The sequence below is a fragment of the Gymnoscopelus microlampas genome (genome assembly GCF_963454915.1).
Source record: "Gymnoscopelus microlampas genome assembly, chromosome: 12".
NCBI classification, from domain to species: domain Eukaryota; kingdom Metazoa; phylum Chordata; class Actinopteri; order Myctophiformes; family Myctophidae; genus Gymnoscopelus; species Gymnoscopelus microlampas.
Window position 1 is genome coordinate 53,418,988 of NC_139949.1, and position 27,500 is coordinate 53,446,487.

General features: G+C 43.2%; 2 protein-coding genes across 2 annotated transcripts in view; one reads left to right on the forward strand and one right to left on the reverse strand.

Moving 5' to 3' along the window:
• LOC311057453 (uncharacterized protein) overlaps positions 1-4,236 on the forward strand; it is a gene marked incomplete at both ends in the record, with an annotated part of 15,501 nt that extends 11,265 nt beyond the window's left edge. The window contains 6 exons of the mRNA XM_084074410.1: positions 119-263; positions 746-813; positions 1,078-1,365; positions 1,693-1,764; positions 3,813-3,947; positions 4,151-4,236. Of these exons, the coding sequence (XP_083930536.1) occupies positions 119-263; positions 746-813; positions 1,078-1,365; positions 1,693-1,764; positions 3,813-3,947; positions 4,151-4,236 (794 nt within the window). The remainder of the gene's footprint in view (positions 1-118; positions 264-745; positions 814-1,077; positions 1,366-1,692; positions 1,765-3,812; positions 3,948-4,150) is intronic.
• Positions 4,237-10,763: 6,527 nt separating this feature from the next.
• gria4b (glutamate receptor, ionotropic, AMPA 4b) overlaps positions 10,764-27,500 on the reverse strand; it is a gene marked incomplete at both ends in the record, with an annotated part of 207,734 nt that continues 190,997 nt past the window's right edge. Inside the window, 4 exons of the mRNA XM_084075047.1 lie at positions 10,764-10,925; positions 14,496-14,633; positions 18,785-18,899; positions 25,876-26,123. Coding sequence (XP_083931173.1) covers positions 10,764-10,925; positions 14,496-14,633; positions 18,785-18,899; positions 25,876-26,123 — 663 coding nt within the window. The remainder of the gene's footprint in view (positions 10,926-14,495; positions 14,634-18,784; positions 18,900-25,875; positions 26,124-27,500) is intronic.

A 27,500-nucleotide genomic window follows, 5' to 3' on the forward strand; every position in this document is an offset into this window, starting at 1 on the left:
GTATAGTTTATATTACATTATATTGTCATTGTCAGACGTAAGACTATGATAAAACCAGCAGCATGTTGAGATCATTGTACTGTAAGTAGTTTGACTTGTTGTGTTTGTGTTGTTTTAGTTCTGGATGCAGGGTCCAGATCAGAGGCTCTGAGACGCAACCATGGAGGAAGATCTTCCTCCTCTTCCTCTGATGATGATGATGATGATGATGAAGAGAGCGTCATCCACAAGCCCCGTTACATCAATACTCAACCTGCAGGAAAGTTTGGAAACTCTGTTACAACCTAAAACACACAATGGATAACTAGAAAATGTGCTCCTCGGAGCACAAGTCTCCGCCAGTACTGTTCCTGATTAATCCTGTCTTACCTATTTATATTACATATTGTCACGTGTCACTTGAACAATGTTAGCTTAGCTTCAAAAAATAGAAATGATTTTTTGAAGCACATTTGCTATTTATAGGTTTTTATGTCATCATGCGTCTCGCTAGCCAATCAAAGCATTGGTGACAACATATTCTTCACGTGTCACGTGAAGCTTGACCAATGTTAGCTTGGCTGAGACGGTCGGACACACGGAAGGACGGAGACGAAAACATACTCTCCACCTCTGGCGGAGACAATAATACTAATGATAATAATAATGTGTGTGTGTGTGTGTGTGTGTGTGTGTGTGTGTGTGTGTGTGTGTGTGTGTGTGTGTGTGTGTGTGTGTGTGTGTGTGTGTGTGTATGTACAGATAGTGTGATCTATGAGGTGGAGTATCCACAGGAGGTCTATGATGATGTGGACACAGATCCTGACAGACTGGGTATGAATCATATTATATCTCTAACATAAAGAGTTTACATGTTTTGTGAACTGGAAAACTAACTGCAAAATCAGCCTAGGCTTTCAATACCCTTTAGAAATGAACCGATTCTGATAATTTCTATGTTTTATAATACCATATATTGTCAGTTACAGCCGTAAGGCTAGGATAAAATCTGCAGCAGTGTTGGGATAAATGTAAGTTGTTGAAATTGTCGTTGAGTTTGACCTGTTTGCTTTTGTGTCGTATTTGTTTTGAACACAGCATCCAGACCAGAGGGGGCAGCACTCACACAGAAGGACACAGGAGATACGTCCTCCTTGTCTTATGATGACATCGATGAGGAAGTGAGCTTCATCCACGACTCTCAGCCCCGTTCCATCAGTCCTCAACCTGCAGCAAAGTCTGGAGACACTGGTACAACCATCAGTCCTCAACCTGCAGCAAAGTCTGGAGACACTGGTAAAACCATCAGTCCTCAACCTGCAGCAAAGTCTGGAGACACTGGTACAACCATCAGTCCTCAACCTGCAGCAAAGTCTGGAGACACTGGTACAACCTGTGTGAAAAAACACAATGAATAAGATGATAATAACAATAATAATTGCTAATAATATTGAAATACACTACACCAAGCAACTAAAAGCAATATAGTATATGATACTGATAGTATAATATACTAAACTACTATGATGCACTATACAATAGCAATGAAATAATAACATAAACAAAATACTACTTGAAATATAATGATTGTATTTGTATTGTATTTGTATTGTAATCGTGTGTGTGTGTGTGTGTGTGTGTGTGTGTGTGTGTGTGTGTGTGTGTGTGTGTGTGTGTGTGTGTGTGTGTGTGTGTGTGTGTGTGTGTGTACAGATAGTGTGATCTATGAGGTGGAGGATCCACAGGAGGTCTATGATGATGTGGACACAGATCCTGACAGACTGGGTATGAATCATATTATATCTCTAACATAAAGAGTTTTACATGTTGAATGAAGCATCTATCCATGCACAGGAAGTGATGCAAACAGCACTTAAAGGGACATGACACCCTATGCTGATGATGTAGTTTACAAACAACTACAGAAGGTTTAAAAAATACAAAAGGTTAAAAAACTACAGAAGGGTAAAACAGCTGTAAATAATCACATTAACTCTTTAACTGACAGAGTTTTTCAAAAAAATGTCACTGCCAGTGAGTCTGAGTGAGTGATTTTACGAACCTTTGAAAAATCATGGAATATTTCCCGTCATCGCCGTCCTCAAGGCGATCGCAAATGTGTCCGGTCGCGGTAATCAATTCCATAGTTATGTGCAGTTGAATGTGGCTTGTTTTCGGCAAAAACAATGGAAAGCAGAGAAAATGGTACTTTTATAAATCCTATAACACTTCCCGAAACCAGCTTTGTTTTGTTGTGATCACCTGATTTCTGGGTGTACTCTTCTTCGGTGATCCTGGGATCATTCACAGACTGCGGCACAGCGCCCTCTATCACAAACCACTGAAAACTCAAATTCTCGTCATTGTCATCATTGGCAGGCTGCGCCTTAGCAAAATACGACGAGAAATCTTGTCATTGGCAGGCAAAGAGTTAATAATGGGTATGTTAGATTTAAGTGTGTCCAGAGCAATGTGCAAACATTGATATTAGTCAACAGTATTGTCTATGCTTGCACAGTGGCACAACTAAATCTAAAACACTGATTATTAATTTGATAAGCTGCAGCTGTGTTGCTGATATAACTATGTACCATAAGGTCAGCCTTATACAGGCCCGTTTTTACCCTGCTGTAGTTTTCTGTTCTTTTTTTAACTGAACTGGAAAACTAACTACAGAATCAGTCTAGGGTTTCATGTTTCTTTAAAGAAATCAAAGAGATCTGATTATATTATAGTTTTGTCATTTGCAGCCGGTAAGGCTAGGATAAAATTCAGCAGCGGTGCTGCAATAAATGTAATTTTTAGCGGTGCCAACCGCTCTAAGCTTGACTTTGTCCGTATGTCCGTCCGTCCGTATCAGCACGGGATGATGAGCACGGGATTTGAAACAGCTATAACTCCAGTTTGCAGCATGCCACCAAGTCCACATTTGGTATGTGCACTTAGACCACCAATAGGGACGAGCATGAATTGCTGAAGTTAGCAAAGCGGGGTCCAGGGACCCCCAGCGTCTGTTATGTCCGTTCGCCCGTTTAGGGCACGGGATTTGAAACAGCTATAACTCCAGTTTGCAGCATGCCACCAAGTCCACATTTGGTATGTGCACTTAGACCACCAATAGGGACGAGCATGAATTGCTGAAGTTATCAAAGCGGGGTCCAGGGACCCCCAGCGTCTGTTATGTCCGTCCGCCCGTTTAGGGCACGGGATTTGAAACAGCTATAACTCCAGTTTGCAGCATGCCACCAAGTCCAAATTTGGTATGTGCACTTAGACCACCAATAGGGACGAGCATGAATTGCTGAAGTTATCAAAGCGGGGTCCAGGGACCCCCAGCGTCTGTTATGTCCGTCCGCCCGTTTAGGGCACGGGACTTTAAACAGCTATAACTCCAGTTTGCAGCATGCCACCAAGTCCAAATTTGGTATGTGGACTTAGACCACCAATAGGGACAAGCATGAATTGCTGCAGCCCCGCCCCCTCTGTCTTCCCATTGGCTGGCCTTTAAACAGCCATAACTCAAGTTCGCAGCATGCTACGGAGTACAAATTTTGTACATGCACTAAAACCACCAATAGGGACGAAATGTAATTACCTAAGCCCCGCCCCCTCTGTCTGCCCATTGGCTGGGCTTTAAACAGCCATCATTCCAGTTTGCAGCATGCTACCAAGTACACATTTGGTAAGTGGACTCAGACCACCAATAGGGACGAACTGAAATGAGTTAAGCCCCGCCCCAAAGGCACCGCTTCCTTCACACAGGGTGTGATTTTTTTTAGTAGTTATGAGACTTTGACTTGTTGCTTTTGTGTTTGTTTTCATTTTGAACGCAGCATCCAGACCAGAGGGGGCAGCACTCACACAGAGCGACGGAGGAGATACGTCCTCCTTGTCTTATGACGACATCGATGCGGAAGTTCCACTTCATCCACGACCTCCTCAACCTGCAGCAACGTCTGGAGACACTGGTAAAACCTGTTTCAAAGAACACAATGAATAATAATACTACTAATAATACGACGACTACTACTACTACTACTACTACTACTAATAATAATAATGAGAACAACATCTAATGAAAGAAATACATAATACACACCAAAAATAAAATAACAAATAACAAAATAATGCTTGTGTGTGTGTGTGTGTGTGTGTGGGTGTGTGTATACAGACAGTGTGATCTATGAGGTGGAGGACCCACTGGAGGTCTATGATGATGTGGACACAGGAAATGACATCGCAGAGACGACAGTGTGAGGTCCACACTGGACCTAGTCTCGCGTAGCCAGACGACTGTTCCATAATCTCCTGAATGTTATATAGAGTCTGGAACTACACCTCCTGAAATCAGAACACGGAAGTTGGCATCTGTTTGTCATTTCCGTTCACGCAAATATATTTTAAAACATATTTACATTGCAATTTATAATTTCCACAACAAAGACACCCGACAAAGTCGGATGCAACGCGGTGGATTCGAGCCCGCAACCTGGGACTTAACCACTGCACCACTCCTAATCTTATTCCTAACCTTAACCTCAGTAAAACGAACACAAGAATTGGGGCGAGCGGTCTGTGAAAAAAAATGTGGGCGAGCGCTCCGGTTCCCAGTAGTAGTAATAGGAGTAATACTAGTAACAGAATCAGAATCAGGTTTACTGTCACGTCACATGTTCACGTGTAAATAAGCGGGTGAAATTTGTTTTTGTGTAATCTCCGTATTTTTTTCAAGAAAGAAAAAAAGGGTTGGGTTAGAGAAAGAAAAAAATGAAAAAATGAACATTTCAAAGATATATCAAAGATATACAAATATAGCATAAAACAGCAGCGGCTAAGAGGGTAGACATGAAGTACAAAACAGTAGTTGTATATTATATTAGTGTTGATTTGTATTTCATTATTCATTCTTATTATTCATTGAAGAAAACAAATGTCATTGTGTGATTTTGATGTATCATGACTTTTTACATATCAAATATAGCTGGCTGTCACTGGCTATGATTTTATATGATGTTAAAGTTAGTTTACTGTTTAGTTTTACTATGACTTTTATATGATGTTAAAGTTAGTTTACTGTTTAGTTTTACTGTATGACTTTTATATGATGTTAAAGTTAGTTTACTGTTTAGTTTTACTATGACTTTTATATGATGTTAAAGTTAGTTTACTGTTTAGTTTTACTTTATGACTTTTATATGATGTTAAAGTTAGTTTACTGTTTAGTTTTACTGTATGACTTTTATATGGTGTTAAAGTTAGTTTACTGTTTAGTTTTACTGTATGACTTTTATATGATGTTAAAGTTAGTTTACTGTTTAGTTTTACTATGACTTTTATATGATCTTAAAGTTAGTTTACTGTTTAGTTTTACTATGACTTTTATATGATGTTAAAGTTAGTTTACTGTTTAGTTTTATGACTTTTATATGATGTTAAAGTTAGTTTAGGATAATAATCAGGATTAGTGGTTTCAAGCTTCCTGCTACTGAAACATAACCTGTCAGTCAGAAAGAAAACCTGTAAACTAACTGCTTCATCTGCATCTGAAACTATATTTACACATGATGCATTATATTATTATGATATATTTTATGTAGAGTTTTGGTGTGTTATATTATACTCTTTCATTTACTGCTCTATATACTTGCTGTTGGGCAGAAATTATGTCTTCATATTTTTTTATACTTTTTTTTTTAGATGAATGCCCCACGTCACAATGTGTCACATCACGACGTGTTGTGAACTTGTAGATCGGCTATTTTCACTATTTTAAAATATATTATAAATATGGTTTTGGAAATACAAATGTTCTACCCGACAGCAATGATATACTGTTTTCACAGAAATCAGTTCTTATTTCTTTTAAAATGTCCTTAACAATGATAAGTTGACCATTTGTTTTTAATCAACCTAATAAAAATAACATTGCTTGTTACAGTTGGGCTTCTGGTGTTGGATTTTTTATTAATTAAAGTAGCCTTTTGTTTTCTGCATGATTTGTTTGTGTTTTTCTCCTTCCTGATGTAATTAAATAAGACTTTAGATGTAGGCTTACACAATGTTAAACCATGAACCACATAAATAACCTATGGGAGTTGAAAAATGTACAATTAGGATATTAAAGTTTAAATCATATAGTTATAATCAGTATATAAGACAACAATGCATGTAATATAGGCTACAGAAATAAGGAGAAAAAGGTACTCTATAGTAATCTATTGAATCTATTGTAATGCTGTAGAGGGCCGGCAGGGAAAGCAGCCGCTTGGGAATGAGACGGTTTCCGGTTCGATCCCCGGCTCCCGCTGGGTTCGTGTCGAAGTGTCCTTGAGCAACACACTGAACCACTAACTGTGTGAATATAATGCACATTGTAAAGCACTTTGGATAAAAGGTGCCATAGAAATCTACCATTTACCATTATAATGATATACTGTATGCACTTAGATGCACCGCCACCTTTATTGTAGTGTAGATATCATAATTATATCTCTGTAATCGGAACACTTAGGATTTGACATCGTTATCGGGGTCACAGATATAAAAGGTTTTTGGCCTAATGCATTGTGGGTCATTGATGTTAGACACTGTAAAACTCCTGAGGATAGAAGGATCGGCAGAACCTCTAGCACAGTGGTTCTCAAACCTTTAGGTCACCCCCGTAAATAACTTTTTCATCCACGACACCCCTGAATTACATTGTTACTTACTTACTTATAGGCACCATTTATGTCATAATACGGTACTTAAAAATGTAAATATTTCCGCCTAAGATACAGTATGTCATGAGGAAAACTTGAGAGAATATGAATTTCCATTAGGGCAGGTTGAAAATAATTCTATACTTGACGTTTAACCACTCTGGGTCGAACATTCGTCAAAAATAGCAGATCTACAAGCTCACAACGCATCGCAACGCGATGCGTTGTGAGCTTGTAGATCTGCTATTTTTGACAAAAGGATTTGGTGTAGGTCCAAAAGTGATATGGATCAATTCCAAATATTATCAAAACAGTCTGAGGCACCCCTGGACTGGTGTCACGGCACCCACTTTGAGAAACCCTTCTCTAGCAGACCCCATGTTGTTTACATACAGTATAGAATACTATATGTAAACAACACCGTAAAACTACAACTGAAAACGTCCCATTTGTCTCTCTGTCTCACAGACAACTTGGTGTAACTAGTGACCAGTTAACGTTGTTAACGACTAGTCTTACTGACTAGTTCTACTCCATACTTACCAACACGCTTCCCATAGCCTGGAGAGACGGTGGGTCTGAGATTATGAATTCAAACAAATCAAATAACATATTAGGCCATTGACTGATTGGAAACATGTTTGGTTCCTTGGCCTGAATGTTTAGTTTCTTGGCCTTCTGAAGATTTGACGATTATCCGTCTGGTAGTTTGTGAGATTAGCTCCGGACACACAGACACACAGGGTAAAAACATAATCTCTGGCGGCGGACGTGGCCTGTCAGTTATACATATCCTGTATTAAGCACCCCTTCATATCGATCCACAATAACGACTCAGTCACAAACCATAGATATTTCTTTTTTCTTTTTTTTCTTTTTTTTACTAAAAAAAATTATAATCAAAACCAAGATGTACAATTAAAACAAAAACAAATAAAAAGACAGCATATTCCATTGGAGCTTTACATAATGAGTGGCTGAACCAAAAGGCATCATGGCCAGAAATTCAAACTGGTCTTGCCACTGAAAGCTACGTCTCCAGCCAGCCAAAGTACGTACACGGGGCCGGGCTGGATGGAGGTATAACAAGGACCAAATGAAAAAAAAAAAAAACATTGGAGACAAAACGATGCCCGTGGCTGGTGTTGCTGAAGGCTAAATGGATCCTATTGCAGCCCGAAGGCCTAAAGATTGTCCTGCCGTTGCCAAAGAGACAAGGACGCTACAGTCAATGAAGGTGAAGGAATATATTTATGCCAGTGTGCCCAGCCTGCCCTGCCACAGACCTGACTGTCGCCTCATTTATACGTCATTGTGCACCAGCGTTGCGTGCTGGAACTAGCTGAACTACAAAGCCTACGATGCGTGGAATCAGTGGAGCTCGGCCGGAGCTCTTAATTGATCCCTTTGAACTTCAAAGGGGTTGGTGCACTGAGTTGATTGATTGGGCCATAAAAGTGTCAAACCCGTTCCGTGCTCGTTAGTGCTCTCTCTAATCAAAGAATGCATCAAAGACAACAATCACTTTGATAGCTGTCTGAGAGGGGAGGGGGGTGTGTGTGTGTATACACACTGATCTGCGATCTTACCTAGTATACTTTTAACTCTAAAAAACAGATTGCATCTGTGATAAAGTGGAAAGAAGCGCAGCACTAGCGCAACAAGGTGTAATTGTCGTTTGGGTGGACACATCTGCAAATACGCATGTGACGTTAATCATAATATGGCCGATTCATTTATTCTTTGGACGGTAAAATATAATCTTGTCGGTCAAGGTGGCCGGCCCCAAAATTGCCTAGCGGAGACCCCAACACCAATTCTCTTTGCTGCAGATCTCAGCTTCGTAGATCGGCTATTTTTGGGCTAACATTCCTCCCGGAATATGGATGCTGGAGCTCAAGTGGTTTTAATCAATCGACCAAAAGTGAAATCCTAATTTTTTTAAGTGGGGGAGTATCGCTCCCCTGTGCCACCCCTCCACTACACCCCTGGTTGCTTTGCGTCACATCGTAAACTTCTAGTTCGGCTAATTCCGGTCGAGCAAACCCCCGCCGTGCAACGACGCGTAAACAAAGCATGAGAATCCACAGTGTTTCAACAAGGAGCGTGGCTCAACGTACAAACAGTGACTTCGTTAACACGGCCTCGGTGCCTTTTTATAGGAGCAAACACTTAGAAAAAAAAACACATCATTTTCTCGTTTCATTCCAGCTCATTTTCACACACAACATGGTCTAAAAGTTCTAACCAGATAAGAGGATTTAAATGTCGACACTTAAAACCAGCAGTCAGACCGCTTAGGTTTTTTTTTCGTTTTTTTTTCTTTCTCCTTAAAATTGCTCAGTACAAAAAATAGATCAAACAATGAAAAATAAAATAGTTTTCTTTTGCCCTTTCTTTCTCTAAAGCTCTCCCTCTGACCAGCGGGCCGCACAGTGAGGAGTGTGGTTGTAGGGATTGGCGCTACATTAACATTCATAGTTGAATAGATGGATTTCGTAGATAACGGGTATCGGAATATTTGGGCAGTCGATACCCTTCTCGTCTGAGCTTTTTTAATGTCCCTACTTCGTACAGTATGCATTGAGCAACGTTACGCAATTTAACGTCGTCTTTCTCACACCCGTCTCCATCGTCAAGCGGCGTCTTTTCTTCGTTATTGCGATGAGTCAATTATTTAAAGATGATTACAAAAAGAGGAGGAGTCTATCCACTACAGTATCTGCTATGTACTGTACACTATGTTTACAAAGCAAGCATGTTGTACAGTCTGGTCTATGTACAGCTAGATTTGTCCTTTTGTTTTCATGTAATATACATATTTACTTATCTTCACAGTTTAATTACGTTTTGTCATATATTTGTTTTAGCGTTTTTTTTTCTTTCGTTATTTATTATGAGTACAAATACTTTTCATCGTTATCTCCTTCATGGCACTGGGAGAAACAGCTCCCCCCCCGGTGTCACTTTATTGATATTACATGAGATTAACGGTCCTTAAAAGTGTCTCTTGAACGCTGCTCATGTCTGGTTACCAAAATACTGTCCAGAAAAAAACAAAATAACGACAACAATCTCCATTGTAATTCGAGTTGCCAAATTCACAGCGATCAAAAGAGAAAAAAAGAGAAAATACACAGTTTCAATTTCAAGTAGACAGTTTTCTGGTCTTCCGTTTATCATATATTTATGATATAATAATTCTCGTAGTTTGTCACCCTCCATGTCTGTCTCGGGAACAGTTCGGGACAGTGGTTGGCACAGCATCTCCGGTGGACTTGGCTGCCGAAATTCCCCCTCCCCCCCAAAAAATGACACTTGGATTCAAATGTACGTGCCCCCCCCCCCTCTCCCCTCCGTGTGGCCACCAAGTGTTACGTCAAGACCGTCCGTCCCTCAGAGCGGCCGCTGAGGCAAGGTCAGTTTTTACGTCTTTAGCTCTGTCCGCGTGGTGTGCCTTTAAGTCTGTCTGTCTGTCTATCCTTCCGGTCCGCTGGCGGCATCCCGTTACGCTCGTTATCCCGTAGTCTTTGCGGTAGTTTGTGGTGTTGATGGCAGCTTCGACTGCCATCAACTTAAGTTTTTTTCAGATCCGGTCTAGAGAGCGGACATAACTTTGCGTCACCAGGCGGGCGGAAAAACAAGATCAACCTGTTGCTCCTCCCAAAATGACCCCCCACCCCCTCCCCCCCCCCCCTCGGCCATCAAATGCAGTAATTTGATGAAGTTACTTCAAGTGCTTCTTAGAATACTTCGGTTCAGTACGTACGTCTCCATGGTTTATTTCCGACTCGCAGAGCGAGCAAACTGGTGAACTAGTCGACTCGGCATCCATGTGAGGGGAAACAAAAAAAGAAAGTTGTGCCAACCAGATATATTTAACCGGATGCCAATTTCTAGAAACATTGGCTTATAGGCGTGTGACCGGATCACACTGGTCAGTTCGGAGGAAAAAAAAAAATCAAAAAACAAGCTTCCCGCGGTGTGGAAAAGCCTGGTGACGCGAGGTTAGGTGTGTGGCGGCGGTGTGTGGGGGGGAGGGGGTGTGGTTTGGGAATAAGGCACTTTGGAGCTCTTTGGTTCTCACGGGAGCTCGGAGGAGACCAGGGCCAGGCCGGAGCTCTGGCGGATGGGACCGGCGTGGACCGCCTTGGGACAGTCCGGCGTCAGGACCCGCCCGTTCTCCCCCACGCTGCCCGTGATGGACAGGCGGGCCTTGTTTCTCATGGCTTCTGTGAAAGTCAGCTGGTGGGGAGAGAGAGAGAGAGAGAGAAAAGACATGTACATGAGGAACTTTCAAACAGTGAAAGAACCTTTACATTGCCTCAAAATATCGGTGAAAATAACAGATCTACACGGTCACAATGAGTCACGACACAACACGTTGTGACCTTGTAGATCTGTTATTTTCGCTACAGTTTTCGCATATAATGGCATGCGTGGTTAGAAGATCTAAGACATTTAGCTCATACTAGCGTCACCACTTTAATGTTTAACGCAACATTTTGTAGAGGCTTGAGTTGTGTAGTTATATTAGTTACCTTGCCATGATGCAGCTCCAAATATTGGTAAAATATCTTATCTAATCATTGTTAATAATAATAATTCGGAAGAACAATCTGACTGGACCTGTGAATGCGGCTCCTCAACTAGTAAAATCAACAGGACGTTTTTTTTTGTTTTTGTAATGTTACAATAATCTGCTTTGTTTGCATTTGTTTACATTCTAAAAGAGTGATGTTCACTACGCAACGTAAGTCAAGATGATTGTGTAATGATCAACGCTAAGCACGCTTGAGATGTACTGCTGCAAGCTCACTGCATTAAGTTGTGAAAACATGTTCAAAGGTCTGCAGTCGGACCCGGAAAGCAGCTCTCGGCTGGAACTCAATTTGAGCAACAATGACCTGAAGGACAAGGATTGAAAATCAATGGAGCAACTATTGATATCTCACCGACATATGGAGTTACATCATGGCATGGTCACTACACAACCCACAACCTCTACCAAAGTGTCACTGTTCTTCAGATCCTTCATCACATACTCCAGATATTATTCTAAAAGTAATGCAATTACTCATCTTCTCTCCAGCTAGCATCTTGAACATATTTGTGCATTAAAAGACATACAACAACGGCACAAGTAGCTGTCATAAGCATGCAGTGTAGGGTGATATAGATTCAGGCAGTGGGGGGACACGGGGGGGACACGGGGAGAGCTGACCAACCATCTACCATCAAAGCTAATGACATTGAAGACATGATGGTGGAAGTGTGGACGGTGCACAGAACCACGTTGGACGATACACATGGACTTGACTTGGACACTGAACACATCTGAGGGTTCAATACACGGAAAATGACACACACCAGTAGCTTAGCTTTATCTCCTGAGATGTCTATAGATTATGTTTACTTTATTAGCCCTCATCACTCCTCGCTATTATGGTCACTGTCGGGGGGGAAACCTTGTACAGTATGGAGCCGGTACTTTTCAGGAAAACTGAAACTTTGGAATTTCACATCTGTAGATCAGCTATGTTTGTGTGACACTGTCATATGACGAAGTATAGGGCATTCATTTACGGTGAAGAAATAAACGTATTAAGTTAAAATAATGGAGATACAAGGTTTCTGGCCGACAGTGACCCCACACAGTGTTAAGATAATACTGTAGATTGTATTATTCTATATTGCTTACGGTTCCTCTACAGTATGCAGTGAGCACAGGACAGCTCTGTCATTACATTAAGGGTCGTCGCCGCTGGACAGCGAAGGATGATTTTATTGGATAGAGTTCAGAGTTCTGCTGGGTGTCTGTCACGCACTAAGAACAGCCAATCTCACACATCGCACGCTTGGAGATCGGCTATTGTCGGCTTTAGAGTTAAAATGGCAAACGATGAATAAAAAAGTGGAATTCATACATTTTTGCCATCCTAAAAATGTCGATATACTCACAAGTATAGACAAATCCACAGACGCGCTGCCTGTAGGCAGCCATTGCTGCGGTGTCAACGCTCCGCACCGTCACACCGCAGCAATGGCAGCGCGTCTGTGGATTCGTTTATAGAGACACAAGTCGTCTCTGTCGGGTGGAAACATCATACTGTGTGTCTAAAACTGTTACTTTACAGGATTCAAATTCAAAAATATCAAAAGTAAAAGTAGTTGGTGTTTTTGTGTGAAGCTGTGGTATGATCAACTTGGGCGTTAATTACGAAAAAAATACAAATAAAATAATAATGGAGATCAGAGGTTTGTGCCCGCCAGCAGACAGAGATGTGTGCGTACGTGCCAGCAGACAGAGATGTGTGCGTACGTGCCAGCAGACAGAGATGTGTGCGTACGTGCGTGATCTTGCCGTTGAGCTAAACGTCCTCACAAGGAGAAAGACGTGATGGAAGGTCCTCTAGAATTGGAAATGGCAGCGCTCAATTTTAAGTCAGTGAAGCAGGACGACGGAGCCTTCCAGGGGCTGAGGGTTATGGGGGATGAATGTAAATCAAGTTCAATGTCCTGGTGCCTGGTACGGTACGCTACGCTACAGTACGGTACAACCACAGAGACGTGGGTGTGTGCGAGCGTACAGAATAAAATATGGGCCCGTCGTCCATCAATGCTTGTGTTTGGAACCACGTTTGGAGATTTGACTTTGTGGTAACAAATCTATCAATCAATCTAAACAAATAAAACGTTTAACTAAAACTAACAAAATAACAAAAACATTATAGTTAAATAAAAAGGTACAAAATAAAAGTCTCTATCCAAGTTACTTATTATTTCCAAGATAACAAAATGAATCATTATTAGATTTCGGCCTACAGAAAATGCCAATAACGTGTCACGTGTCGAGCTTACACATAGATTGGCTATTTTCGGCGCGCAACTTCATTGGTAGGTAGGTACTTTATTCATCCCCGAAGGGTAATTAAGGAAGGGAAATTGTACGATGTGCAATGAATAGTATAAATCTTTTGTTTTTGTTTTTTGTTATAGTGTAGCCTGACACTGCTCTCTCAGTGCAGCTGTTTTCTGAGATGGGGGCGTGGCCAAAGTGGTACTCTTTGGCGATTGGTTCATACTGGATCGGTTAGATTTTCAACCGAGAAAACCCCTCCTTCGTCAGCTTTACCAGACCCCTGACTCGCCAGGATATTTTTTTAACGGGCGTGGCTAGCGATACAGTCTTTACTTTAGTCTTTTCCTGTCGAATGACACTTTTCAAGCCGTTTTTGCATTCTCCTTCACATTTCACTTGTCATTTGTTGTATTTGTGAAACATACAAACAAACAAACAACCAACAGATGAGCGAGTAAGAACGACAGATAAAAGTGGGAAAACAACAAAGCGTCATTTGCCACGGGGGTCACTTTAAAAACAGCCACGGCAGCACGACGCGCACACAGCCAGCACAGCCAATAATGACCAAAATATCACTTACAGTCTCAGACCTGAGGGGGGCGCTACAGAAGGGGGGAGGGGGGGGCAGGGGCGGGGGGGTCGAGAGAGGAAGGGGGGTGGGGGCTTGGAGGGGGCGACGGGGACGGAAGGGGCCCCTCCCAACTTTTTTTGACGATAAAAATCAACGACTACACATTATCGACGTCGGGAACCTCGCTAAACTGGGCTGAATTGCGGGCGCTTCGGGAGCCTGGGCTGGGACCCCCAGGGTTCTGGTTGGGCCGCCCGGGACCCCCAGGGCTCTGGCTCTGGGTGGGACTGGGGCTAGGGCAGGAGGGGGGGCTGGATGTCGGGTGGGGGTGCTGGGGGTGGGGGTAATGGGGGTGCGGGGGTGATGACGGGGCCTCCACCTTCATTCTCTTGGCCTCGTTGCGGGACTTGTAGCAGAACTCGATGAGGGCCACCAGCATGGCGAGGCCCAAGCCCCCCACCAGGATGTAGAAGACCCCCGCCACGTTGCTCAGGCTCAGGGCCTGGGACGACTTGTCCTGCGGTGGGGTGTGTGGGGGGGAGGGGGGGGTGGGTCGTGGAGGGGGGGAGTTTGAGGGACACACACACAAGACAAACGCAAAGTCAGAGACGGATGCAACACCATTGTTATTTATACGCATGCGTACACAGTCACGTGAGCACACACACACACAAGTACAGTACGCTCACACACGCACAAACAAACAAACAAACAAACACAGAAGACAAACACAGACGAACACAGAATGTTACAACATTTCACGTGTTCACTTGATAAGAGCCCCCCGTGTCTACTGTTTTTTATAAGCCCCCCCCCCCCCCCCCCAATGGCTCCCTCGCTCACTGCACTGCACTGCCCTTCGCTATACCTGGCCGTCAGCGTTAAAGAGGAAATAATTATTGCGTTCATTTGAGTTTTACTTCTCTCACAAGCTCCCTGGCTCATTATATATATATATATATATATACAGTATGTGAGACTTAAGCACTAGTCTAAAGCCTTTACGGTTATTATATTTATGCGACTTAAGCACTAGTCTAAAGCCTGTTGGCTTCTTGCAGAGGCGACAGGAGACGTTTAAATTCCTCCTCCTTATCCTGTCCACAGTGGTCTCTAAAGAGGAATGATCGGTCCGAGTCGTGCGTCCCGTCTTTATGTGCAAACAAAATGGTTGTTAATGTGAAAGGTTGCTCATGCATGCTTCGTTGGAAGGTGCCAGGTTCTTGGCGTGCGCTTGTCTGGAGGGTTCCTTCAACTCTGAAAGGGTAAACATGTTAAAAGACCCTTAAAGCAAGAGTTCAATCCCAAATTACTTTTTTTTTTCAACAATTACCCACCCTTTGAAGTCTTGAAATAAAGGAGAAGTAATCGGCCAAGATTTAACAACAGCAAAACTGTATCAAGATTCCTTTTAGTATAAACTCCATTCTCCAATTCTTTATTTGGAGAAAACACATATTTTTGACACAGTTGTTAATCTTGGTCGCCTATTAAAGTATTCTTAGTGTTTTGCATTCTTCATTCACCGTGAAGGAATGTGACACAAACTCAAATTTTCCATGAAGTCAAGACATCACAGGGTGAGTGATTGATAGAAAACAAGTTCTGTGGGTGAACTATTTCTTTAAGCGTATTTTATCTAGTCTGTGGTACAACAATGCCACTCGTTGTTGCTTGCCAATAAGAGTTGATGTACAAGCTCACAATGATTTGTATCACCCTAACAATGCGTCACATCGTGCTCACGAGATCTTGCACATCAGCTCGTGTTGGCAAGCAGCACCATCTTGTGACGGATCATAAACCAGGCTTTACACTTTCAGAGTTAAAGGAACACTTCAGATGTTACCGTGCGGTGCGTCAAACATGGGAGGATCAACCGGGAATGTGCGGCGTAGCTCACTAGCATGGTGTCTGACATAACCCAACATGCCCCAAGACCACAGGCGACGAGCGATGTGGAGCGCCAGCCCCTCTGTAGCCACAGCGCCATTGTTTCCCAACCAAACGCACTTCTGCAAAGGCCACGCCCCAGGCGATTGTCATTGGATAGCGCGTCGTTGGATGATGCTGACAGCGCCCACTGTCACTGAGCGGTAACAGCGGTCGCTGTTACCACACAGAAACAGAGGCGTTAGCTGTTACTCACTCAGCTAACGCCTCACAGGGATCAAGCCCGCTTCTGTGCGTCTTGTTGTCAAGTGATGAAAAAAAGTCATTAGAATCTAAAATGTTCCCAGAAACTACGTTTATTACGTCTACGGCGTGAAAGAGATTGATGGACAACTGACTGGCTGTCATGGGTTATCGTTCTCCGCCAGTCTGTCTTTGTGCTAGGTTCCGCAAGCGACAATGAGATCAACCAATGAAATTACCTGTAGGCGTGGTTTATGTGCAGAAGTGCATGGAGGGAAAAAAGAGAATCAGGCTTAGCCATAGCACGTTAGCTTAGCTGCTATAACAGACTGTTATCGCCACGTCCTACCGCGGTTCTGCCATGCTGTATCCCTCAAGCTACGGCCTCAGTCAATACCTGTTTGTCAAGTCACTACCTCCGACACTATGAGTGTGTGTGTGTGTGTGTGTGTGTGTGTGTGTGTGTGTGTGTGTGTGTGTGTGTGTGTGTGTGTGTTTTAAGTGTGCGAGCGCGTGTGTCATATTAGCCAGCCTGTCGCATTAACATAACAGTACTGCCGGCAATAAGACCATGTGCTCATTTAACTCTGACTTTTCAGGTCCCTGACGGGTCCATTTTCATACCTGGTTCCCTTACGGGTCCATTTTCATACCTGGTCCCTTACGGGTCCATTTTCATACCTGGTCCCTTACGGGTCCATTTTAACACTGGCTCCCTTATGGGTCCATTTCTACAGCGTCAGAGTTAAATGAACACTCTTTTTTTTTTCTCCTGTGTGCATGGAGACAAACAGAGTGGGGGGGTTCTTCGGGGGTTTCCGGTGGTTGGTTGGAGAGACTGACCTTACTTCCCGAGTCCTTGGGTCCACACTCCCCTTTATCGTACCACCATTTGTTTTTCAGTTTGTCTAAGACTCCCGCTTCGCTCAGTTTCAATACGGCAAGGTTTACGGGCGTTCTTCAAATCACGGACGGACGGGGGGAGGGAGGGAGGGGGGAGGTGGAGGGGGGGAAATAACATAAATAACATCATAGGACATGTTATTTTATGTTATTCACAGTTCAGAAGAAGACCCACAAACAAAGAGCAGTTCTCTACTCTTTCTTCACATAAACAAAGCGACGGAGTCGGGAAGACGAGTGTACATGTCTCTCTCTCTCTCTCTCTCTCTGTGTGAGCTGGTTGGACAAACAAGTTGTTTTGGGGGCAAGTGGTTCTCAAACGTTTTACAGTTATACATAGAATGTGGTTCTATTTGTACACTGTCAGAGTTATAAGACCTGCAAGGGTCCTTTCAGTCGGCAACTATTAATTATTTAGCTGGAGGACCCTTCAAGGACTTTGAGAACAATGGCGTTGCGGGGGTGGGGGGTAATTAAGGAGTTTTCTGTCTAAATTGGGGGGAGTGGGGGGTGGTTGAGGGGTTCTGAGCTAACAGACACATACAGTACGTAGGGGTCCCAACTCCATGGCTTTCTGGAACAGGGACATACTGCCGGGACCTTTTTTTTCACAACAAGCGTGGGGGGGCGGAACTGTCAACAGGAAAATATCGAGCGATGAGAAGTGGACACCATAGCATGTTGGTTTAAGTGAAGTCACAAAGGGACGTGTGAACGTGTCATGACTGTATGCAGCGTGACACTTAAGTTAAGTTTAAGTCATACTGTGTAACTTTCAATGTTGTAGTCTTTTTGACGACATCTCTGGTAGCTCTGGTCTTTCCAGCGTCTTGTCTATCTATGGTCAGTTAGAACTACGATTACCAGAAGTCTGTTTGTTCCAAACAAAACCACGGAACACCCGAAATGAATGAATGCATGGTCTACAGAGGATAATATGTTTGGAGATGTGTTAACTTTAACCACTTAAACCCCAGCATCCCTATTGTGGGGAAAGCTTTTGGCAGAAAATAGCCGACCGACAAGCAAAAGGTGTCGCACTGCCGCTATTTTCAACGAAAGGTTTCCCCACAAAAACAGAAAACAGAAAAGACTAGTATAGAGCCATGAGGGACTCATTTTGGAGTGTTGGGGGAAGGACGCAGTAAAGAAAACAGTGTTTGAAGAAGATGTCAAAAACGCATCTATGTGTGAAAAATATACCTGAGAAAGATTAGATGAAAAAAATAATATTTGTTTAGTTGAAAGGGTTACACAGTATGACTTGAACTCTTTTAATTTCTCTCCATTTCACAAATAGACAAATTAATATGTTACTGCGTATATCGTCACGCAAACATTATAGCAAATATTTTCGCCTTGACAGTGTTTGCCCTCCTCTCTCAGGATTTACGGTCCGGACGCTCGGACGCAGGGAGGCACTCGCACACCAACAAAACGCGTTGTTAGGCCCTTTTGTCCGAGGCGAGCAAAGTGCCAGCCCGCGGCGTAGCGCCAGTTCGGCCTTTTTTTCCGAGGCGGTCGGGGGTCGTCGACCCGGCAGATGCCGCCTGTTGCCAGGGCAAACAGAAAAAGTGTACCCGCATGTTTGGTGAACCAACACGTGGGCACGGCGCGGTGGTGGCTAACCTTCTCGCCCCCGCCTCCGCTTCCACACTCTCCTTTGTCGTACCACCACTTGTTTTTCAATTTGTCCAACAGGCCTTGTTCATTGAGTTTTAACACGGCCAGGTTAACCGCACTTCTTGAAAACGATAGAACAAATATTGTCGGTGAGAGAATGAGGGGGGGGAAGTGAGTGTGCTGTTCCAAATTGGGGGGAAGAAGGGGGGGGGGAGGGGGGAAGAGGGGGGGTGCAGCAAGAGAGGGGGACAAGGGTGGAAAAGTGCATCAATTGTCCTGGTAAAAATTAAACCTGTTATTATGTTACATCATCACAATCCCATGCCTCTAAACTGTGATTCTAGCCCAGGATTGTGAAGCACACAGCCCAACACAAACCTCTCTCTCTTGCCTTTTCAGTTGCCCATCTAAAATTGTAAAACAGCTTTAACTCTACGGGTTATGTCAGCTGAACCAACTTAGATATGTTTAAATCGAAGTTGAAACGCACCTGTTTTCCCTGGCCTTCAAAAAAAACAACTCCCGCCCTCATGGCAAAATGTTTGTGCTTTGTAAACTCACATGTTTTTGGAAACCTCGGCTAATGTTATTTACAGCTAAACATTGCTCTCAAGAATGTTTTTGAAAACCGTTGAAGTGAAAAATAGACAATGCAATAACCTCATATTGATTCTTTTTTTTTTATCAACACTTCCCATTTTTTTCCGAGGCAACTGGCATACATGTATGGAATACTTTTGTTACCGTAAGCAATGAAATCCTTCGTTTTGTTACTTTCAATTTAATAATTCATGTATTAGTAGCCGTGTAATAAGGATAGGCGGCGGGTGAGCCTGACAATTGGGAAGGCTAGGAGATCTGGCTTGAGGCTGGGGGGGGGGGGGGGGGGGGGGGGGGGGGCGCGCGCAGGCACCAAAATAGTCCACACGCACAGGCACGAAAAATTTCCCAGCTTAACATTTGGGAAGGCTTAGCCTACCTTAGCCTTCATTACCCGCCGCCTATGGAATAAGTGGGATAATCAATGGGGAGCGGGTCATTACTGAGAAATAAACACCTTCAGGGTGATTATTAGACCCCTCTGCTATCGTGTCGGGGTCTAAAGATCACCCTGTCTGGATTTATTTCTCAATACTGACCTGCTCCCCATTGATTATCCCTTGCTTACAATGGCTGCAGTCACACTGGATGTGTCAGCTGGACGCGGCAAAACCTGCGCACGAGCTCTGTCCTCAGAGCTCGCTTCTATTTTGGAGCGTTGATGCACAGAACAGACCATCTGAATTGAGTTGGAGCATCGCAGAAATGTAACCTCTTTTTATCTTAAAACATTCTCTTAGAAAATAAGCGTCAGTGACACTTCTAAGTGTGTCACGGCCTTAACTTGAAGAGCGTCTCCATATAGTTGACAGAGAGAGATTTGTGTCAAGTGTGTGTGCTCCCTCCCTTCAGTCCCTTTTCATTCATTCAGCATGGATCATTAATAATAGAAAGAAAAGGGAGTCAACAGTGAAATGAATCAGACATGTATAAACATTGGCACACAGAACAGAAAATGCTAAACAGAAGCTGAAGCAGAGACAGACGTTCATAGAGAAATCAAACACCAGAGCATGTTAACGTGTCTTTACTGTAACTGAGCCAAGTGAAATAGCAGCCCCGCCCTGACTGACCAGCCTGTCCTGCCCTGATGCCCTGCTCCACCCCGCCCCGCCCCGCCCTGGCCGCGTTCTTTCTTTCTGCAGCCCCATTCAGCTTAGATCCGGTGAGGACACGCTGTGATTGGCCAGTAGTCACTTTGATTGGCAGTTGTGCCTAGTGGGACTTCTGCCGTGTGTTTTTGTAATTAAGCCTAATGTGGCAAAATAATGCGTTTTGAAACTATTCCTATTTTTGCGAAAGTATGACTGATGTGGCACAATTATGCCTAAACCTAAACTTAACCTCACAAATAAAATAATTGGCGACACATTTTAGATAAGGGAAAAAGTAGCATCAGGAGTGCGATTCGATTCCACGACGTTGAAACTTTTAGTCTAAAGTTTATCTCGACACGCCACCGAGGCAGCTGGCAAATTGGGGTTTCGGGAGTTATTTGAATGTGACGTCACTCCCTTTTTTGGTAGGAAGGGGGCGGTCTCATTCCTGCATTCAGCCAATCACCAAGCGGTACTATGCATGGGGCTGTAGTCACATAATTATCACGCTACCCCTGCATGGCACGCACGGTGGCTTCCATTCCTCCTCTGACATCAAGAAGAGTGACTGACAGAATAACCATAATGCCTCAAAATAAAGATGGCCGCCTTCACAGAGACTAACCTCGATCTGTCAGTGACTCAACCTGTTCCAAATAGAAGGGTGGGGGGGCTTAACCGGTGTCTTTGGGGGAAGGCACACATGCGCACACACACCAATTTTCAGAACAAATACAGTACAGGTGGACGTGAGTCATTCAGTGATTATTAGGGCAGGCATTCGGTAAGCATTTCCCATTCCATTGTGACCAAAGCGACATGCGTGTGACACAGTGTTGCATGTGTATAACAGGTTCATTCATCGGGCTGATCGTGTGTGAGCATTGACCACTTAAACCCCATGCAGCATCAGTTTTGAAGGGAAAATAGCCGATTTGAAAGGTTCTCTATTCTTATTTAACATTTTTCACTTGTTTTACTGGAAGCCCTTATTATTACCCTTATGTCCTTGTTGATATTATCACCACTTTGATTGTTTTGTGTTGTTGGATTAATTAATGTATTATCAATATTCATGTATTGTGCCTGAGGACCTCCTTGAGAAAATTAGATGATTCATCTCAATGGGTTCATCCTCTAATTATCATTAAACAATAATAAATAAATAACACATCTGAAGGACAAGCGCTCGAGCACAGCAACAGTTTGATAGGTTTGAATGTCAATGCGGGCGTGAATAAACGTTCTGTGCGATTAGTACAAAGTGTTCTGGACATAGTATTAAGTGTTCTGTAATTTTGACAGCAAATTGTGATTTACTTTAAGTCATAGTATTTTGAATAAAATTCCATTAGTTCCATTCCATTCAATAGTCATATTTTAGTCATCTTAAATGCTTAACTTTTAGTGCAGTTTTACTTGACTAAACATTATAATGTTGGCATGCCTTAATGGCGTCGTAATACCCGATGTGTAGATCGGCTACCGAAAATAGCCGATACAAAATAGCCGATAGCCGATACACCTTCCCGTTGTTTTCCGAGGCAACTGGCATACATGTATGGAATACTTTTGTTACCGTAAGCAATGAAATCCTTTGTTTTGTTACTTTCAATTTAATGATTAATGTATTAGATTTAGTAGCCGTGTAATAAGGATAGGCGGCGGGTGAGCCTGACAATTGGGAAGGCTAGGAGATCTGCTAGCGTCTGCGACGCGATGTGAGCTTGTAGATCTGCTAATTTTGGAGTGCGATTTTTTTATGCATCCAAGCATAAAAACCTGTCTTAGTTTTACTGGATCTCATCTCCACTAGTCCCTCCATAACGTTTTAGTCTAGTTTTTATTTGTTGACAAAATTGTCATTTTAGTCATAGTTGTTGTCATCGTCAGTTTATCTGTAGTTTTTGTCAGTGAAATTTATTTATTTTTCCTCATAGTTTTAGTCGACGGAATGAACACTGATGTTCTGGACTTCCTCTGCTCAAAAACACGTCCTGTGTACACTGCCCCTTATTTATTAACACAAGTTCTGGATCGCAGCTTTAATGCTGCGTTCACACCGGCAGAGACAAAGATACAAGACATATTTGTAGCTCTGTATCTTTGTAGCTGGAGTTCAAACCAGCTCAACTTATTTGTAGCTTTGTAGCTGCTATCTTTTGTAGCAGCTACAAACATGGGATATATTTTTGTATCTTCATGTAGCTTCCATAGGAAATGAATGGTAGCCTATAACTCTGTAGTTGCCGGTGTGAACGCAGCATTAGTATTGCAGAATTCCGTTAAATGTTCCTTGGTGTTTTGTATGCAAATTACAGCTCTCTCTCTCCAAAAAAAGTACAACAACAAATTATTTTCCTGCTCTCTGCACTGCCACATAGTCGGAGAAAAGGTCTGTCGGATTAACGCATGCCTCCCCACACCACACGTACGGTTTCCATTACTATATTAGTTTGTGTCCCTCCGCCAGTCTAGTGATTCTGTCTCGCTTCGATGGATGAGAAATGAAATGAAAGAGCAGCGCTCCAGAGCACAGTTACAGAGCATTGTGTTTACAGGAAGGGATTGTAAATAAACGATGGTGTTCACAGGATTGTGTATATATCTTGTTTAACCTTTTAACTTGTTTTTGTTTCCTAAATAAAGTTGTTTCATTCTGTTTCTGTAAAGTGACTTTGAGTACCTAGAAAAGTGCTATATCAATTGTATGTATTATTATTATTATTATTATTATTATTATTATTATTATTGTCGTTGTATTTTCAGGAAGGGATTGCAAATAATATTTATAGTGTTTAACTCTTTGGCTGCCAATGACGAGATTTCTTGTCATATTTTGCTATTGTGCAAGATGACCAATGACGAGAATGACGAGATTTTATGTTTTCAGTGGTTTTACGCTAGATGGCACTGCTCGCTAATACATTTCATTGTCAGTCACACAGATCCAGGAGATCACGTGATCGCAAGATCTCTTCCACCGTTCACTTCCTTGTTATTAGATTTGAAAAAAAACGCCTGTATCTCGCCTGCCTTGATTTCCTGCTTTTTTGACGAGACATGCTGTATTCAACGGCCTATGACAAGTGAACGGGGGGTCACAATGATTTTTCGCGGAAGTAGAGAGAAAAACCCTCCGTGTTTAGCAACGATCGGGGGATCAATCATACTGGAGATAAATATTCTGTGACTAGTTAACACATCGGGTGCCAAACACGGTAACAAAACGTGTTTTCAGAGAGTAGCGCATAGGTGCCGAACACGGTTAAAACCGTGTTTTCAGTGTTTTTTTGTTGTTTTTTTCCACAAGGGGGGGGGGGCTAGCGCAGCTCTGGAATCACCCACGGTGATTCTGAGAAGGAAGGGACAGATGGATCACCGTAAAAATTGCTGGCAGTGGCTTAGCAATTAACGTTTTATTATCTTATGATGGTATTTTCAGGAAAGGGTCTGTAAATAAACGATGGAGGCAGGGTGGCAGACAGTCACGCAGGGCTGGGCATTCAAATGGCTCGCATATCCTCATTGCACCTTGTAGCTTTAACCACTTAAACCCCGGCATCCATATTGTGGGGAAGGCTTTGGCTGAAAATAGCAGAGCGACAAGCTTTCCCCACAATAACAGAAAACAGAAAAGACACTGGCATAGAGCCCTGAGGGGCTCAACCATATGGGGTTTAAGTGGTTACGGACTAGTTCAAAACCAGCTTAAAGGGATAGTTCACCCAAAATGTATTAGTCACCCCATGGAGACTTGAATTATGGATATTTATTGTTTTTGTCGCATTTCTTAGCCAATAATTTGATGACCAGTGGACCAGTAGGCAGGGGTTGCGGTAGGAGACACAAAGGAGACTCTTTGTGTCTCCTACCGGAACCGCTGCCGGTCATCAAATTATTGTCTTAGGAATGAGACAAAAAAATAAACAATATCCATGAATTGAAGTCTCCATGGGGTGTCATACGGCAGAGTCGCATGCCGAAAACAGACGATCTAAGAGCTCACAGCGCTCTGCGTTCAGAGAGAGGAGAAGCAGCGTTCTGCTTTTATAAGTATGCATCACAGGATGTGGAACAACCTGAAGAGGAAACTTCAGGGGCCTTACCCCTTACACCTAAACTAATTAGACATATTTTACTATTTTGAAAAACATTTAAAATAGTTCAACTAGCCGATCTACATGGACACGTTGTGAGCTTGTAGATCGGCTATTTGAACTATTTAAATGTTTTTTCAAAATAGTAAAACAAATGGTGAAAAATAAAGTTTAGGGATAAGGGGTGAGGCAAGACAGGGCCCCTAGTCTGCTGCAATAAAAACAAATCATTCTGTTTGCTGCTGCTTTGTATTGAGATTTCTGGACTTAATCTCAGTTAAAGCAATTTTACGCTCTTAATTTTCTATTTACTTCTTTTGTTTTTGTTGTATTCAAATCCCCTTTTTTAACTTTACCACTTAAACCCCAGCGTCCGTATTGTGGGGAAAGCTTTCGCTGACAATAGCAGGTCAACAAGCCAGCTTATAGCGATGTTTTCAGCGAAATCTTTCCCCAAAATAAGAAGAAAGAAAACAAAGTTAAATAGGAAAAAAAAACAATGTCCTGTTATAACACGTTTCTTTTCTTTGATGTTTTTGGTAAAGCACGTTGAAATGCCATGTCGAAATGTACGATACAAATAATCTTGCCTCGTCTTGCCGCATGACGAAACGCTGTGAGCTCTTAGAACGGCTATTGTTTGACGTGGGAGACTGCTGTACGACCGAGTACCAAATCAAGGCTGATTACCCATTACCTCACAGCCTCCCGAGAATAGCTGCTACGCTTATAAAAATGCAGGCATATCATTCTAAAAGCAGTCAGCAGTTCATAGTATTGTGAAAGCAGCAGCATTTTCCAGATGACTCAAGTGCATCCTGGCATGCCGCTTCCCCCCCCCCCCTGGCCAAACAATACAAGCATAAGCACACACATAGACGCAGACACACGCACACGCACGCACGCACGCACGCACGCACGCACGCACACACACACACACACACACACACACACACACACACACACACACACACACACACACACACACACACACACACACACACACACACACACACACACACACACACACACACACACAATTACCTGGTGAAGAGCTGTAAACAAAAAAAATGAATTATGAAATAAAATAAAAACAATAGCACTCCCTTCAGGTAAGACACCGAGCACGTGCAAAGCAGCAAGCTCCAATGTAAAGCTCCAAACCCCCTCCCCCCCTCCCCAAAGCAATAAAGCGTGAAAGAAAAGGTAAAGAAAGAAGAAAGGCAGCACACCAGGGAGAGTGGAATACCATAACAAACACGACGACGTCGTCGGCATATTGTTACGCTACTCCACCCACCTTAGCTGTGAGCCCTTGGGCGTGGCCACGCCGTAGCCCTTGGAGTCCAGGTTGCCGCCCACTTTCATGGTGTCGCAGGGCTTCCGCTGCTCCGTGTACTCGTTCATGGTGGACTCCAGCAGGAAGGCGTACTTCCCCTTGGACTTGCGGACGCGCGCCACGCCCTCCGCCGTGGTCTTGGCGAAGACGGAGGGCTCGGCCGACTTCATGAAGCCCCACATCTTCTCGTAGACGGCGATCTTCGACCGCTGCGGAGGGAGGGAGGGGGGGAGGGGGGGAAGGTGCAGAAAGTTGTGATGGGAGATACGGGGGAGTTGCTGTCGGGTGGAAAACCTTGAATGTCCAAAACCGTTCATTTTTTATAATCATATTAACAAGGACAAATGACATATAAAGTAATGTCATTGTGACTGCATTACCGGGTTGTAATTTAATGCATGAACCCTTTCCGACGCGTGGCTGGGGTTGTTCAGTGTGAGACCTTACATTCCATGAGATGTAGTTGATTGGTTTGGCACTTTGTAGCGGTACTTATGTGTGACGCTTGCCCTCCCAGCCATGGGACACACTGTTCCGGGGGATCTCATTGGCTGTCCTTCGGACCATTGGAAACGATCATCATAAAAAACACGCGAAACGCCCACGTTCCGACATGTAGATGTAGGGCTGGGCTAGAATCCCAGTAACAAAAAAACGTTTTAAAATCACATAGCTCACATCACGAGGTGTGTCTGCTATTGTCACCACTTTTATGTGACACTCTTGTAAGATGAAATAGGGTATTCATTTACAAACGAGAAATAAAAAACGTGAAAAGTTCCAATGTGGAGATATGAGGTTTCTGCCCGACAGCGACGATTAAGAGCACAAGCCATGTACAAAACAAGGTAGAGAAGACATGAGGGGGTTAATATTCAAAGTGTACCAGACGATCAACTTGTTTACGTTCTATTGTTTGAGACACACATACAGCTGTTTGAATGCATCACAGTGTTGGAGGAGAAAACAACACAGGTGTCAGCGTTGTGTTTGTGAGCACCATCGTATACAGCAGTGGTTCTCGAGGTGGGGTCTGGGCCGGGGGTCCCCCAGGGGGTCCCTAGCCAAATGAGGAACACCACTGTATCCATTATGTAATACTTTGTAACATTTGCACTTTCGAACCATGTGAAAAATGTTGCATGATTTTTAATCATCATCTCTGGGGTCCCTGGCACAACATATTTTCAGGGGCCCACAGCCAAATAAATCAATATGAGGGTCCGCCACATAACAATGTTTGAGAACCACTGGTGTACAGTGATATCTGTGTCTGTCTGTCTGTCTGTCTGTCTGTCTGTCTGTCTGTCTGGTAGCAGAGGACCATCTGCCTGTGTGCTGCAGCCAGCCAGCCAGCCAGCAGCACGCACAGTGTTCTCAGCCAACTCCCTCCTCCACTCTGTCAGGGAATCCCAGCTGGACTGGTGTTCTGTTCAGCGATGACAGTAATTCTTAATCTATTTATTCAGTGTGTTGTTTTATGAAGCGTTCAAATGCAATTTTCTCCTCGTCTCTGTGAATAAATAAGGCTATGGATGGTGTGATGAACACATTATCGCCCGGCATTCATCATTGTCCTCAACGGG